The following is a 14,291-nucleotide window of genomic DNA, read 5'->3' as shown; positions in this document are numbered from 1 at the left end:
CAGTCTGGCCTGGCCGCTTTCCACGTGCTCACATGTGAGGGGACAAGTGCTGTCTGCACTCTGCCTCCAGAGCTGTGGGCTTGGGGCTTCTTTTCATGCTTACTTTTCCCAGTTATGTACGTAGACTACGTCGGAGGCCATTCTTCTCTCCAAGAATCCAAGAGCAGATTCTTTCCGAGCCCTTGCATTATCCGGATACATCTTTCCTTATTTCTACATATGTAACGCCAACCTGACAAAATCATAGGAACCCTGAGTCAACCTGTTTCCCCACAAAGGCTGTGGCTATTGTCCCCTCCTCTTCGGGCATTTAGGGCTGCACAGCAAATCTAAAATCAAATCCGGCTTTGGTTCTTTTGAAAAGAACCTACTGTTTCTTACAGTATGTTCCTTCCTGGAACATGAAAGCCCCTTTACAGGCAGATCCACAGCAGGTTAAGCTCTTGCTCTCTGTAAAAGGACCAAAGTGCCTCTAAAAAAACCAGACTTTGTTTAACCATTAATCTAGATCAGCAGGCTTATCATTCTTATCACACTTTACTCTGAAATCTGTCTTACTGTCCGGACCAGTCTGCACACTGGGGCAGAAAGCCACGCGGCAAGAGGGCTGCGCCTGCTCCCCGGGCCTGCGGTCAGGAGCCACAGTGTGAGGGGCTGAAAGCAGCACCCGCTGGGCAGCAAGGGGTTCACTGAGGCTACAGCACCCCCCCACATCCTCTTCTCCTCCAGAAGCATTGTGAGAACATCCACTAACCTTCCAAATGCAGTTCTGTTTATTTCATGCTGCCAAGAGCTGCCTCATATTGGCCATTTGTTCCTTTCCATCTCCCTCTGTCTCTTCTAACTTTTGTTCCATGAGCTGAAATTCATCCAATCAACAAGTTAAAGATAACTTACGTCTAAGTACCGTGCCAGCCATGGGAGAGACACGGGTCTCCACCTTACGAGATTCCATTCCAGGGGAAAGTCTGGCTGGTCTTTTCCTTCTGAACCATTCAGTCCTAAAGCCTTCATGCAGGCCAAGCAAGGAAGTACCTGCACCGGGGGGGGGGGGGGGGGGGAGCAGCAGCCAGCACAGGGCGGAAAGAGTCCTATGTGGGGAAAACGGCTAGCCCAGGAGCGATCGGAAGCCCACCCATGGGACAGGGGTAACAGCAGCAACAGGAGACAGAGATCACTCACTATGTCAATCTACGAGGACAATGACAGCCATGCTCCTCATGACTGGAGACAGAATTACAAATACAGAAAACCAGCATGACCCCTGTGGTGTGTGCAAGCATGCACACGCGTGCTCACACGCACATGCACACACTCTTCCTGTAGCTCTGACCACCGAGGGGCTGAGAGCCAAACACTCCAGAGGGATGAGCGTGCCCAAAACAGCTCTTGGTTCCCAAACACCACTCTCCACTAAGAGGAACCAGAGGGAGTGGCTGGTTCTGGGCCTGGGGCAGGGAAAGTAAAGATGAGCCTGGAGCACCTTGGGGACCCAAAGGAAGAACTCGAAGAACAACAGGACACAGATGCCAATTTGAAGGAGCCCCCACTGGACAAATCTGGGGCAATCTGAGCCCCAACATGAGTAAGAGAGCGTAACCTCCTGAATAAAACTGGAAACTGAGCCCATGATGGTAGAAATAAGTGATGAAATGGACAGCGAGTGAAGAGCAGGGGGCTTACACTTCCCAGTACCCCCCGAAATACCAGCAATTACAAAGAGAACGGGGGCACGATACGGTGGAGAAGCCTGGGAGAATCCGCCTTCATCGAGAGACCCGAGAGCGCACCCCCAGTCGCGGGACAAACGAAGGCACGCGCCCTGGGACGGGCTGCGGGCGGAAGAGCTGGCCTCACTTGCGGGAGATTCCTGCCCAAGCGGCGTGAGCACACATCCCTCACTCGGAGGGACCCTCTACAAAACAGCCTATAATCTCCGAAGCTGGCAAGGTCACGAAAGGGAAGGACAGACGGACTGACGCAGCCTGGAAGAGCCTACGGAGGCGCGGCCGCTGGACGCTGTGCTTCCGAGCCGCAAGCCTGGACGGCAGTGACCGATCACGTTCACTTCCCAGTCTGACATGGAATGTCCCAGCTTGCAGGAATTCCTCACGCGAGGACTCAGCAGTGAGGTCAGCACTCTGTGCTCAAGTCGTCTGGGGGGTCTGGGGGCTGACTTCTCTGCACCAGACTCACAATTCCCTGTGGCACTGCTCTAAGAACTCGCGGCCAGCACGTCCCCGCACAGCCCCACGTGGCAGAAGCTGATCCAGCGCCAGGACAGGAGGATTCCGCCAGCACCGTAGGACGGCCGGGGAAGGCCGCCCTCCCCTGAGCCTGCGCCACCCCCGACTGCAGCCGGCAGGAGCCCAGCAGCACTGACCCCGCCAGGACAGCGCAACGCGCTCCCTCGGGACCCGGAACGTCGTCATCAGTCATCTCTGAAGTATCGGAGGGTTCTCAAAAGTGCCCTTCACAACTTTAAATGTCTGACCTGCTTCTAAATCCGCCTGTCTCCAAAAGTTGCCTTTAATGTCGTATGAAACGATTCACTTTATTCGGTCTGTTTAGTTGTTAGTTTTACAACAACTACCATTTTCTATCATTTTTCGCAGCAAACGAACTCTCTGTAGTACAACAAAGCTTTCATAAGCTCCCTGGAAACTTAATCAGTACCAAAAATACTAATAATTGTAAATCACTCCTGAGTTTCAAGAGCTAACCAAACTTTCAGAAGATCGCGTTGGTCACACGGAGTGTGCACATTAATGCGTACTTCAGTCTGTGTTCACGCACAGTGTGCTTTATTTACAATTTCTAAATAACTTAATGTCTAAAATAAACACATTCCCATTTTATTGTAGTATCTTTTTTCCCTGTAAGGGATTTAAGGATATTCTGTGAAATGTAAAGCTTACGCCTAGCCAAGCCCTGACGTAACGCAAACTCTGTGCTAAGTGGCTCTCAGTCCTGGCCTCTATGACGCGGCTCTTCCAGAGGGCTCTGTTAATTATTAAAGGGGTCCCAGATGGTGGGGACGGGTCTTCGGCCAGAAAGAAAGGTTTGGAGAATTCCATCAGGAAACCTTGATAATGCTGCCACACGAAAATCATACGTGCGTCACTGCTATAAGCAGGAAATCAAAATATTTGAACGTCAAGCGTTTCAGTTTTCTTAACCATAAAAAGTCCCTTGAAACCCATCTCCTGGAGGAAAAGGACAAAGCTGCGTCCCTGGTTTGCCCCCGTCAGCCCCTTCTGAGCCTGTTTCCCCAGGTTCGACTCAGCCAGGAAAGGCCGACTCCGCAGCCGAGCGCGTCCCTCCAGCAGCCACGCTTCGCTGGACGCTGCTCTTGAGCCGGAAGTAAACCGACAGGAGCGACCTAGAGACGGGCACTAGGAGAATAAACTACTCGCATTGCTCACTTTGAACAATGAGCACAAGCGGGAATGTTTTAGAAAGCACAAAAATAACTAAGAAATACGAAAAAAAGTTACCAGGAAATAAATTTCTTCGTTTAAAGAGAAGCCAAAGACACATGGAATTTCAGGACTGAAATAATTCTGGAAGCAGCTGCTCCACCTGTTGCCGAGAGAATCCCTGTGGGCCTGCTCCACACGCAACAGGGCCTGTGTCCCAACACACACCTGCCGTCCCCAAGGAGCCCTGTGCCCGGGAGCCGGATGAGCAGTGGGACAGGCCTGGAGCACGAGGTCACGCGTGGGTATGCGGCCGGAGGGAGGAAAGCCGCCGTGGCTCCCCTCGCCACTGTCATCTGTGAACCACCTGGGCGAGCAGGGACACCAGAGGCCAGGCCCAGTGGTGCCACTCCCAGCGGAGGAAAAGGAAGCCAGACCACACCAACAGCTCGCCCAGGCTCAGCCAGATCACGGGGACGCCGCTCCTTCCCAAGGTCCTTTTTCCTTACAGACCCTCATCATGTCTCACTGCAAACCAGCGAGACAGGTTCAGCAGGGCCGGGGCATCCGCAGTCTCTCCCTGCCGAGGGCCCACACTCGCCAGGCGGCTGCAGCTTCCAGAACATGTGGCACAGTCCCCTCTGTTCCCTTACGCTCTCCGCACAACCCACGTTTGTTTCCGTGGAGTCCCCAACTGACCTGGACCTGAATTCTAATCCTTATCAGCTGCCTTTCATCCCGAGGCCACTAGAGCATCGATCCCCTACCTCGTCCACGCCCCGCAGGGACTGTGATCACACCTGCACCTGCACGGCTGAGGACCGGAATTTACAGCCACAGACTCAGTGTTGTCTATGCAAAGCAAATGGGATACTGATGGAAATAAGGCCAAAATGACTTGTCAGGCCAAACTGACTAAATCTAGAAAAATGATAAATATAAAATGATATGAATGTTAAGCTGACATTTTACGTAAAATCTCTTTTTCTTTTTGCGAGAGAGAGAGAACATGCACAAGCAGAGCGAGAGGGAGAGAGAATCCCACGCGGGCGCCCAACACGAAGAATACAATCTTGTGCTCATCATATTATCATTCACCGAGTAGACATATTAACCAGAAGGTGCCGACCATGCCGTCTGGAGCTGTCTGCCACCAGAGCTAAGCACATTTTTATAACCCAATTTTCTTAAGTCACGCATACGTTTTTCTTCAGGTAAAGTATTCTGGTATTTCATCCATATCACGACCTTTGTACACACAAAGAAGGCCTACTTACTCGTAATTATCGCCACAAAGTTCACCCACAGATGACGTTTTGATGGTTTCCAAACCATTTTCAGTCTACAACGTATCTGTGGCCTAGATCTGCAAATATTTTTAAGTGATATTGTTGATTATTTGCTGGCAACAATTTCATACCCAAAACCTAAAATCCCCCGCCCGCATATGGAAGACACTGCGCTGCTGGGGCACCTGAACCTATCACCTTGTTTCCTAAAATAAATAACTCACTCTTCACGGCTCAAGTCAGGGTCAGCAGCTCCCCAGCTCATCAGTGAAGAATATCGTGGCATGTGTCCCTTTTCTTTCTTTCACAGCAATTTAAACGGAAACAGTATTTCTAGCAAAAGAACGTCCACCCACTAATACCAGGACCACAAATATCCAAGCTAAAGATACTTTCATCAGGCGCAGACTTTCAGTTGAGGAGGGATTGTGAGGAGCCTTTTTCCAACGGGGCTCGAGTATTTGTGATGAAATTGCGCCACCCAGTGACCAAACTAAGAAATAACTAACGATCTATGCGGATCACCAAAGTTAGAGAGTAACATCAAAATCCGACTTTCACGAAAGAATTGAGCTGACGGCTGTTCACTACACACGACTTATTGTAACTGAAACAGAACATGTCCAGGATAAGGTCGTTTTATCCACCAAGAGTCATTTCAAGATGCACATTCCCGAATATATGGTTCTTTCAGGTGACTGACCGTCCGTGATCTCTACCACTAGCTGGCTGCTACCTGAGGCCTGTGTCACCACCTTCCCCGAGAAGGGCAGTGAAGTGCATACATTCACACCAAACTAAACGTGCCAAGGTCTCACCTGAAGAGGTGTGTGATCTCCAGAGGGTGCAGTTTATGCGACAAAGAAGGGGGAGAGTAAAATCACAAAAACTTTAAATGAAGAAAGAAATACACTAAAAGAAAAACTCTATTTCAAAATAAAGAATTTCAACGAAAAGAAAAAGCGTCTAAAACTGACATTCGATTAGAACTGACCCAACATGGAAAAGCTGGACAGGAGAGAAAACAAACGGGGGACAGCAGATCAGGAATGAGAAGAGAGGGCACCATCTCAGAAACGGCTGCTATCATCTAAAGCATCTTCATTTACAAAGTTCAAAAAGCAAGTACTTTTAAAGCAGAAGAAACACTAATAAAACTGCTTTTCTGGTTGTTTTTCAAAAACTGCTTCATAAATCTGAAGGAAAAAAATTGCTGGCATGAGCAAGTATCTTACTATTAACAAAGTTTATATTTCCTCTTGAAAAGACAGCAAGTCGGCCAGAATAATGAAAAAAGCGCTCAGTCTGATGCACATATTTCTTCTGTAATGTATTATTCAAGTCCGTCAGCACAGTGAGAAATAGCTTTCCCTCCAATGCAACAGCAAAGGCCGGCCTGCAAGCTCCTATCTCCTCAGCGCTGAAAGAACAACGCTCCCCCCAAACAATGGGAAGCCTGAGAAGAGAGGCACACTACAATTTACATGAGAAGCAGAGAAAACACCTACCATCTGAATTTTTAAGGGAGACAGAGAGAAGACAAGCGATTATGACGATTATGACGACAGGCAGCCAGGGCTCATTTTCAGCAGTCTTACCATCACCTCTGTGCAAAATCCACCAGGGGCACGGAAGTCGGGCCCAAAGCACAGAAAGCAGACACACTTTGCAAGCACTCGGAAACACCTGTGAAAACTGCCCAAAGACCAGGCCACAAAGAAAGGCTTAATTCCAAATAATCGATATCATACAGACCACATGCTTTGAACATGAAATTGTATTAGAAACTGTCCATAGGACTTTCTAAAAACCCTCATGTTTCAAAACTAAAGAACGGGCTAAATGCCCACATGATAAAAAGAAATGAAGTATTTCAAATTAGAATTCAAGAAGCTTTTAACATTAATATTTAATAAATTTAAATAAAGCACGATTAAAGAGAAACGTACGGCCTTGGGGCAGCAGGGCGGCTCCGTCGGTTGAGCACCCGACTCTTGATGTCAGCTCAGGTCTTGATCTCAGGGTCCTGAGACTGAGCCCACGTCAGGCTCCGTGCTCAACACAGAGTCGGCTTGCGCTTCTCTCCCTCTCTCTGCCCCTGCCCCTCCCCCCATTCAAAGGCACGCATGTATGCACTCTAAAATAAATTTTAAAATAAAAAAATGAAATGTATAGCCTTAAACATATTTGTTTAAAATGACAAAGACTAAAAATGAACGAGCTAAGTATTTTACACAAGAGACTAAAAATGTAAATAACCAAAGAAATTAAAAGGAAAAATAAATCAGTGAAATGAAAACAAAAGGGAAAATGTCCAAAACCAGAAGCAGAGTCTTGCTAGACGGTGCCTATTTCAATAGTTTCTTTAAAGTCTCATGAAGGAAAAAAAGACACAACATTTTTGGAAGAAAAGGAAAACTGTTAACTATAGATATATTTTAAATTCACAAAGCACAGTTGAGACATCTTGATGCCACAACTTTGTAAAACGTGAAGGAAACAGTTCCCTGGAGGAAGGCCGGGGAGGGCACGGCCAAGCGACACTGGATTCTGCTCTCCCTCCCACAGCAAAGCTTCCTGCCCCGTGTATAGCCCACACATGGGGGATGTGCCACTTCTAGAAACTCTCGGCCCCCGGCCTCCTCCACTCATCCGTGTGCTTTGCAAATATTATCATTTTCTGAGCGTGCCAGGCAGTGAGAAAACTTGGCAAATTCTAGCCTGTGTGGAAGCCCTGATTGTTAGCTAAGAGAACCGATGCCTGGAATAAGGGTTTCACTTCAAGGTCCCTTAGCGGCAAAGATCTGGCAGGTATCACGGAAGTGGAGCGGGACGTACAACTGCCAAGACGCGGTCTCAAAGGAAAGGGGTGTGCTCCACTCCTCCTCTTCTCTTCCCCTCCCCTCCCTTCCTGCTGGCTGGACCTGGACGGCCTCCTTGGGCCATGAGGGACCCTGAGGCACAGGGGTCACACACGTGGGGGGACGAGGCAGAAGGCATCTGGGCCACAGCCACCTCCAGACCCTGACTCAGGAGCTAAAGCACTTACCACCTCACTTAAGCCACTAACGCTTTGGATCTCTCCACCCACAGATCAACCCAATCTTAACTGATTCAAATGTCAATTACCGAAAGAAACTCAAAAAGAAATAGAAAAACGGAATATAGCCACTCAAGAAACTGACTTGGTAAAACGAAAAAAGGATTAGTTCTAAAGAAGAGAAAAGCTAGCAACATTAAGGCATCAACACGGAGAAAAGTGCAAGAGGAAGAACCAGCAGTCAGGACAGAATCATCATCAGCCATTAAGCAGATGCAAATTAAAACCCCAAAACTCAGAAAGACTGACCATTCCAAGTGCTGATGAGGACGTGCAGGAACTGGGACTCACAGATGCTGTGGTGGGAATGTAAACGGTGCAACCACTTTGGAAAACGTTGGGCGGTTTCTTAGAAAGACCAACATACATTGACTGTGTGAGCCAGCCATCTTGCTCCTCGGTATTGACTCAAAAGAATGAAAATCTCTGTCCACACGGGACTCATATGTGAATGTTCTCCATAGCTTTTCTTGCAATAGACTCGAACAACAAACAACCCAAATGCTCCTTCCCTGACGAGTGGACACACACCCTGTGGTACATCCATACAGTGCTCTCCCCAGCCACGAAAAGGAACGAACTGTTGTCAGAATAATCATGATGACAGAGAGAAGCCAAACCAAACAGGAGCACATGCCCCCTGACGCCACTCAACTACAACTCTGGGAGACACAAACCAGAGGGACCAAGAGCAGAGGAGCAGCTGCCGGGCCCTGGTGGGAGGGGTCATGGTGAGTGGTGGCCAGAAGGGATCCCGCAGGGCACAGGCCACCGTGGGGGGTGACGCACACGTCCATTGTCCCGACACAGACACGTGGAAACAGACACTCATGCATGGGAGATGCCTTGGCACAGCCATGAGGGGGGAACCTGGCTGTAGCTGGTGAAACAGAAGCTGTGACGCCTCAATTCTGAGTCCAGGCACGGACCGTAAAGCAGGATGGGACACAGCCACACACACTGGTTTACGGCTGCTTTCAGGCCACAGCGGCAGAGCTAGAAGCTGCAACAGCTTGTACGGCTCGTCGGCCTGAAACATTCGCTGTCTGGGCCCGGGCGGAACGTGTCTGCTGACCAGCGCCCGAGATGCACGGCACCTGCTCGCCAGCTGACACATGGAGGAGCCCATGAGAGTCTGGGACAGTGGAAGGCCACGACACCTCCACCTACCAGTACAGGAATCAATGAACACATACTGGAAACCAGTCATCAGTTAAGACGGATGAACGAGGTGCCCAGGCATCCAGGGAGGGTCTCAGAACAGGATGCTGCCTGAAGAAAAGCACCTGGCCGAACGTATCAGCAACAGGGCAGGACCGAACACTCGCAGAGCAGCGGCTGTGCTGAAAGTAAGGCTCACACCAGCTTGGTCCCAGGGACTGACTGCCCTAAGGACAGCGGGGTGGGGGCCGAGGCAGAAAGGACATCAACTTTTCCTGCACATTTTTACTTCTTTTATTTTAAAAACTCTAAGATGTCAGAAGACCAATCAGTGAAATTTGATGCGCGCACTAGAGAAAACAGAGCAGCTGGCCTGTTCTCCGTCTGTAATACACATCGCCCCGACTTCGAAACCCTTACTGTGCTTTTGTAAAGCAGCAAATGTTCACCAAACAAGGACATTGTTCCTTTTATCTTCTAAAGTCGAAGCCTCCACTCTCAGCTTTACTCTTCAGAGGAGGGTCTGAAGCACAGAGCCCGTGTGCTCTGCACGGGAAGCGCGGCTACACAATTTTAAGCAACTGAAGCCTCGAAGGTCGCCTACATCAGCAGCCTGGAGCGACACACTCAAGGTTTCCGAGTGGGTCCCAGAAACACTGCCAGGGACACAGGACAGCCCTCAGCCTACAAAAAGGACTAGGACATGTTAAAATTCCATAGCAAGAGACAATGGCCCACAGAAAGGCAGCTCTCCCTCCGGAGGCACCAACGGGGGTGCCGTCAAGCAAAGCCCTGGGCAGCGTTCCTCTCCTGGGACGGCTCCTGGGCCCCTCCGATGTTGCTCTCAACTGCACAGTCCGCCCCCCACCCCCGGCTGTTTCAGGCCACATCTTCATGAAAAACCAGGACATTTTAGGCAGAATTATCTATGCATGTGTGTGTAAAACATACTGGAATTGTTGGCTTCCGGTAAAACTATTCAAGAAACATCCTTTGGTTACAAAACCAGCAAGTGAAGATTTATTCTTTTTGAAAGTGGCTGTAACAAACCTAGCCGTGACATTTGAGGCATGCTACGTAGCCGGCAGGTATCCACCCCAGGGTCACACGCGCAGGGGCAGTGGTTGGCAGGAAGCGGTGGGTCCCAACAAAACCGCATCCCACAGCTGTAAGGCAGACTGCTGGGAGGCCAGGTACCAACAGCACCAGGATTGAAAAGCCAGACCTGAAAACTCCCCAGTCTCTTATTTTGCAATCAGCCAGGGCCAGGCGGCCAGCCTCCCGACTCTGCAAGGAGGGAGAAGGGATTGGACAAGGCAGGAAGGGGACAGCCATGGGGTCAGAGCAGAACAGGCCTTTGGTCTTGACTCCAGGACACACTAGAGGAGCCCCAAATTTTCTATCCTACCAAACAAGGAGGTGGGAGGGAACTCTGAAGTCCAGCAGCAGACTTTGCTGATCAGCGCATGTGCAGAAATCACTCCTTACCTTCTCTCCAGGTCTGGGTGACTGCTGCAACTTCTCATAATCTTTCTTGGTCTCCAGAATTTTTTTCACAAGTCCTCCTGTAAAGAATCAGTGGTTTTATCTTATTCTCTAAGGAGCTATTCCATTGTAAATGGGTAGAGGGGCGTTCTTCCTCTTTCTATACTGAACAATTGATAAAAGGGTCTACAATAGACTGATACAGCTGGTGGTGGAAATTAACTGTAAAACTTTACAGTGATTCAAAGAAATCAGCTCCTCAAAGGTAAAAAAAAGAAAAAAGAGAAAAGCTGTGGAAACAGAAAACGATTATGAGGAAATGTAGATTAATATTCCAAAAGATAACCACCTGTCACAAACAGGTGTGACAACTCTGTGCTGTTTCTAAGCACAAATACTCCTTTCATATCAGGTCAGGGGTCTTCAACTGCCTTAAAAAAAAACATTGCCTGTGGGGTAAATATCACATAGAACGTTTTCTTTAGAACACCGTCTCATCCAAACGCGCATCCGTATGAAACCCGCTGGTAGACTCCGCCGCACCCGGACGGCGAGGGGGAGCGGCCGTGAGCAGCAGTGAGGACTCGTCCACACTGCTATGGGACGCATGCCAGCCCCCACGCCAAGTCACAAAAGCAAGAGGGAGGCACGGAGATACCAGTAAATACACACACACACACGCACACGTACACGTACACACGCACACCACGCATGTGTATTAACTTGAAATCTTTTAAATCAAAGTATAAGCCGTTTTTCTTACTGTTACCTACAGGGGGAGGGAGAGGACAGGGTGGAGGCCCCTAATCTCAGAATATACCTTGTTTGGTACATTGGACCTTGGAAATGTGACTATTTTACATAAATAAAACAAAATTAAATCAGATTTCTCAATGCCTAAAAATTGAAACCAAACCTAACAACATCAAACTGGCAAGCACGGCCTAAAAAAGAACTGTTTCATAACTTTACAAGAGTCATTGGTTGTCCATCCCTGAGGACATACTGAGAACACACTGACCCCGAGAAACACTCTACAGTGTCTCCGGGAATCTGCTGCTGCTAATAACGGGGGGGGGGGCTCTAAGGTGCTGCGGTGTGTGCCAGCCGCAGGGTGAAGCAGACACACGGCGGACGCTGGGAGCCAGGATCTCTGGCATGAGATAGACATGCATGTATAAACTCAGAAATGTAGGAAAGACTCTGGAATAGTAAAGCTGCACTGGAAATACCAGTACGAGCTTGGATACATGTTCTCATTTTTTTAAAAAAGGTAAGAAAATCCCTAGAAACAACGACCAACCCAGAGGCAACAGGCAGCCAGGCTCCTTGGAGAAAGGGAGGGTTCCAGCCTTGGGGCAGGAAACACACAAAATGAGCCTGAAACATCTGGTCCTCTCAGAAAACAAGGACTCTGCAAAGTCTCCCAGGATGTGTCAGAAAGCCTCAGAGAGCCCCCACTGATTACGTCCCAGACAATCTGAACATCGGTGAGAAGAACTCATCTGGCCTGAAAAGAGGCCCATCAAATGCGTTAGAGGAAAACCCAGGATTTCATACAGATATTGTAGAGAGAGCAGCGACCGCCAGCCCACACGCCCTCTTCAGTTGGCGTGGATGGTGCCAGGGACAGAGACGCCCTCTGAGGAAAACCCTCCTTCTAGGGGTTGCGCCACGGCACTGAGGCTGGGGGATGGGGGGCTCTGCGCTCCGGTGTTCTCTAGCCAAACCTCGAGGAAGGGAGGACGGGTGGGACGAGAACGTCACCATCCTGCAACCCTCAATGATCCAGGCTGACATCACAAGCAGACGTCAGGAAGAACCAACACCACCTACTAGTATTCCTGCCCGAAACCCGCAACTGATCAAATCTCTGGAACCAAGTTACAAGAATGGAAGAATACGTAAAAAACCATACCACGGGCATATAGTAAGCAACACTCAACTGTGGGAAACTCTAAAGGACAACCAACTAGTTTCTTCAGGGAAGGGGGGAGACCTACAGGTTAGGGGAGAGCTCAGAGCTAGATTAATCAACTCCAGTGCAGGTCCTTATTTGGATTCTGACTCAAACTAGAAAAAAATATACACAATAACTGGAAAAGTTGTGTATTAAGAAAGTGTTTTGTTCTTGCTTTGTTTTTTAATACACAACAACAGAATTATGGTTATGTGTTTTGAAAGAGCTGCACATAACATGTTAACCGAAGAAACAGTCTTCGCTAGGACCTGACAACAGTCTAGGGGAGCAGGGTCTGCAGCAGACAGAGGCTTAGGGAACATGCGAGCCGATCACCGTTGACGCCGTGTGATGGGTACGAGGGGGTTCGTTAGACTACGCTCTCTGCTTCTGCAAACGTTTGAAATCAAAGAAGATACTTGGGAAGAGGACAAGTACTATTACAACCCTCTAATCTAACTGTGCGCCACGCTGGAAGCTGCTGACAGCAAGCCCCAGGGGCCAGCACCCGTCATCTCCCAGCCTAAACCCCACCAACCAAGGAGAAGCCCATCCATGCCCCGGTACCCCGCCCATGCCCTTCAGACCCCTGATCAACATGGGGCGCACAGAGCTCCTGTGCGCGAGAGCCTCCCACAGTCAGCCTGGCACGCCCGGCACGCCCGGCACTCACCGTGCTTCTCCTCGTCCTCCACGTCGACTGTGGGCACCTGGGCAGGAAAGCAAGGAGGAAAAAGCTGATTCTCGAAACGCTGCTTCCATGGATCTCCTCAAAGCAATGACAAAATTAAAGAAGGCAGAAATCTGACTGAAAAATCGGAGGAACGTTTTGTCTACGTAACCTAAATGCTGGAGGGGGCATTCCAGGACCGCCCGCGGCAATGACAGGAACAGACGAGCCCGTTCACTCACCATTTCCAGTTCTGACACCTCAGGGAGCTGGGGGGCAGCGTCCACCACAAACTGATCGTCCTCCTCACTGTCGGAGTCCTGTGCAGCTACAATCACACTGGCCACGATTCTACCACTTCCCGCCCTAAAGAGAGAAAGGAATTAGGCTACATTAGCAGGGCTGCTGGTGGCACGTCTGCCTCAATCCCCGAGTCCCGGGCTCCAAGAGGAGTTTAGGCACCACCTACCGCTAGAACGTCACGAAATACAGGCAGAAGCTGAGGGAAGACCCAGGCCTGGGCCCCTGTGACTCCTGCCCTCTGTACTCCCACCCGTAGCCTCTCACCTGGAGGGCCCTATTCTTCCAAGGCGTAAACATCAGGGCAGGGGTGGCGATGTGGCCCCAGAACCTTGCTCCAACACAGTGGCCTTCTCCCAGCATCTACTTCCTGCCCAGCCCCTCCTCTCCACCAAGTCCTCCAATCGCTCTGCGCCAGTCCAACACCCAACTGCCTGGCCCCCCCGGCCTGGCCCTGTCCTCCCAGGTGACTACCGTCATCCCACTGCAGGCCGTCAGCTGCCCTCTGCTTGGGCCCTCACGCCTACCACACTGTGCCCGGATCACAAGCCTCCAGACCCGAACACTCACCAGCTCCCCATCAGCCCTACCTGCCTTCACTTCCTCCCTACCAGCCTAGCATAACCATGCTTTCCCGAGTGGCCACTAACTCCCCTGCCCTACGATCACTCTCGCACACGTGCCACATGTGCACACCCACGCGTGCACACCCTCTTCCTTGCTTTGGGGCAACACACAAGGTCAGGAAGGAACCTGTGCACTTGGGTATGAGCTCTCAAGACAGTACACATTTCTCCCAAACACCCTCTGCTCCTTCACCAGGCCCCTCAATCCTCACAAGCAACGTCTCGCCTCCACCAGGGGCAGCCTCACCGCACCCCACACCTCTCCCACGCCCTACACCCCT

At 50.1% G+C, this 14,291-nt stretch overlaps 1 protein-coding gene across 6 annotated transcripts in view; it reads right to left on the bottom strand.

The window, feature by feature from the left end:
* The window catches only part of IFT54 (intraflagellar transport 54), a 59,020-nt gene that overhangs the window by 17,684 nt on the left and 27,045 nt on the right, over window positions 1-14,291 (bottom strand). For all 6 annotated transcript variants that reach the window (XM_087864877.1, XM_045793981.2, XM_045793976.2 and 3 more), the window contains 3 exons: window positions 13,327-13,450; window positions 13,088-13,124; window positions 10,458-10,534 (listed from right to left, as the gene is read on the bottom strand). In XM_087864877.1, coding sequence (XP_087721003.1) covers window positions 10,458-10,534; window positions 13,088-13,124; window positions 13,327-13,450 — 238 coding nt within the window. The remainder of the gene's footprint in view (window positions 1-10,457; window positions 10,535-13,087; window positions 13,125-13,326; window positions 13,451-14,291) is intronic.

Source organism: Ursus americanus, chromosome 1 (assembly GCF_024610735.1).
Source record: "Ursus americanus isolate L20-20 chromosome 1, mUrsAme1.1.p, whole genome shotgun sequence".
NCBI lineage: Eukaryota > Metazoa > Chordata > Mammalia > Carnivora > Ursidae > Ursus > Ursus americanus.
Note: the sequence above shows the minus strand (reverse complement) of the source record. Positions and strands in the feature narration are given on the sequence as shown.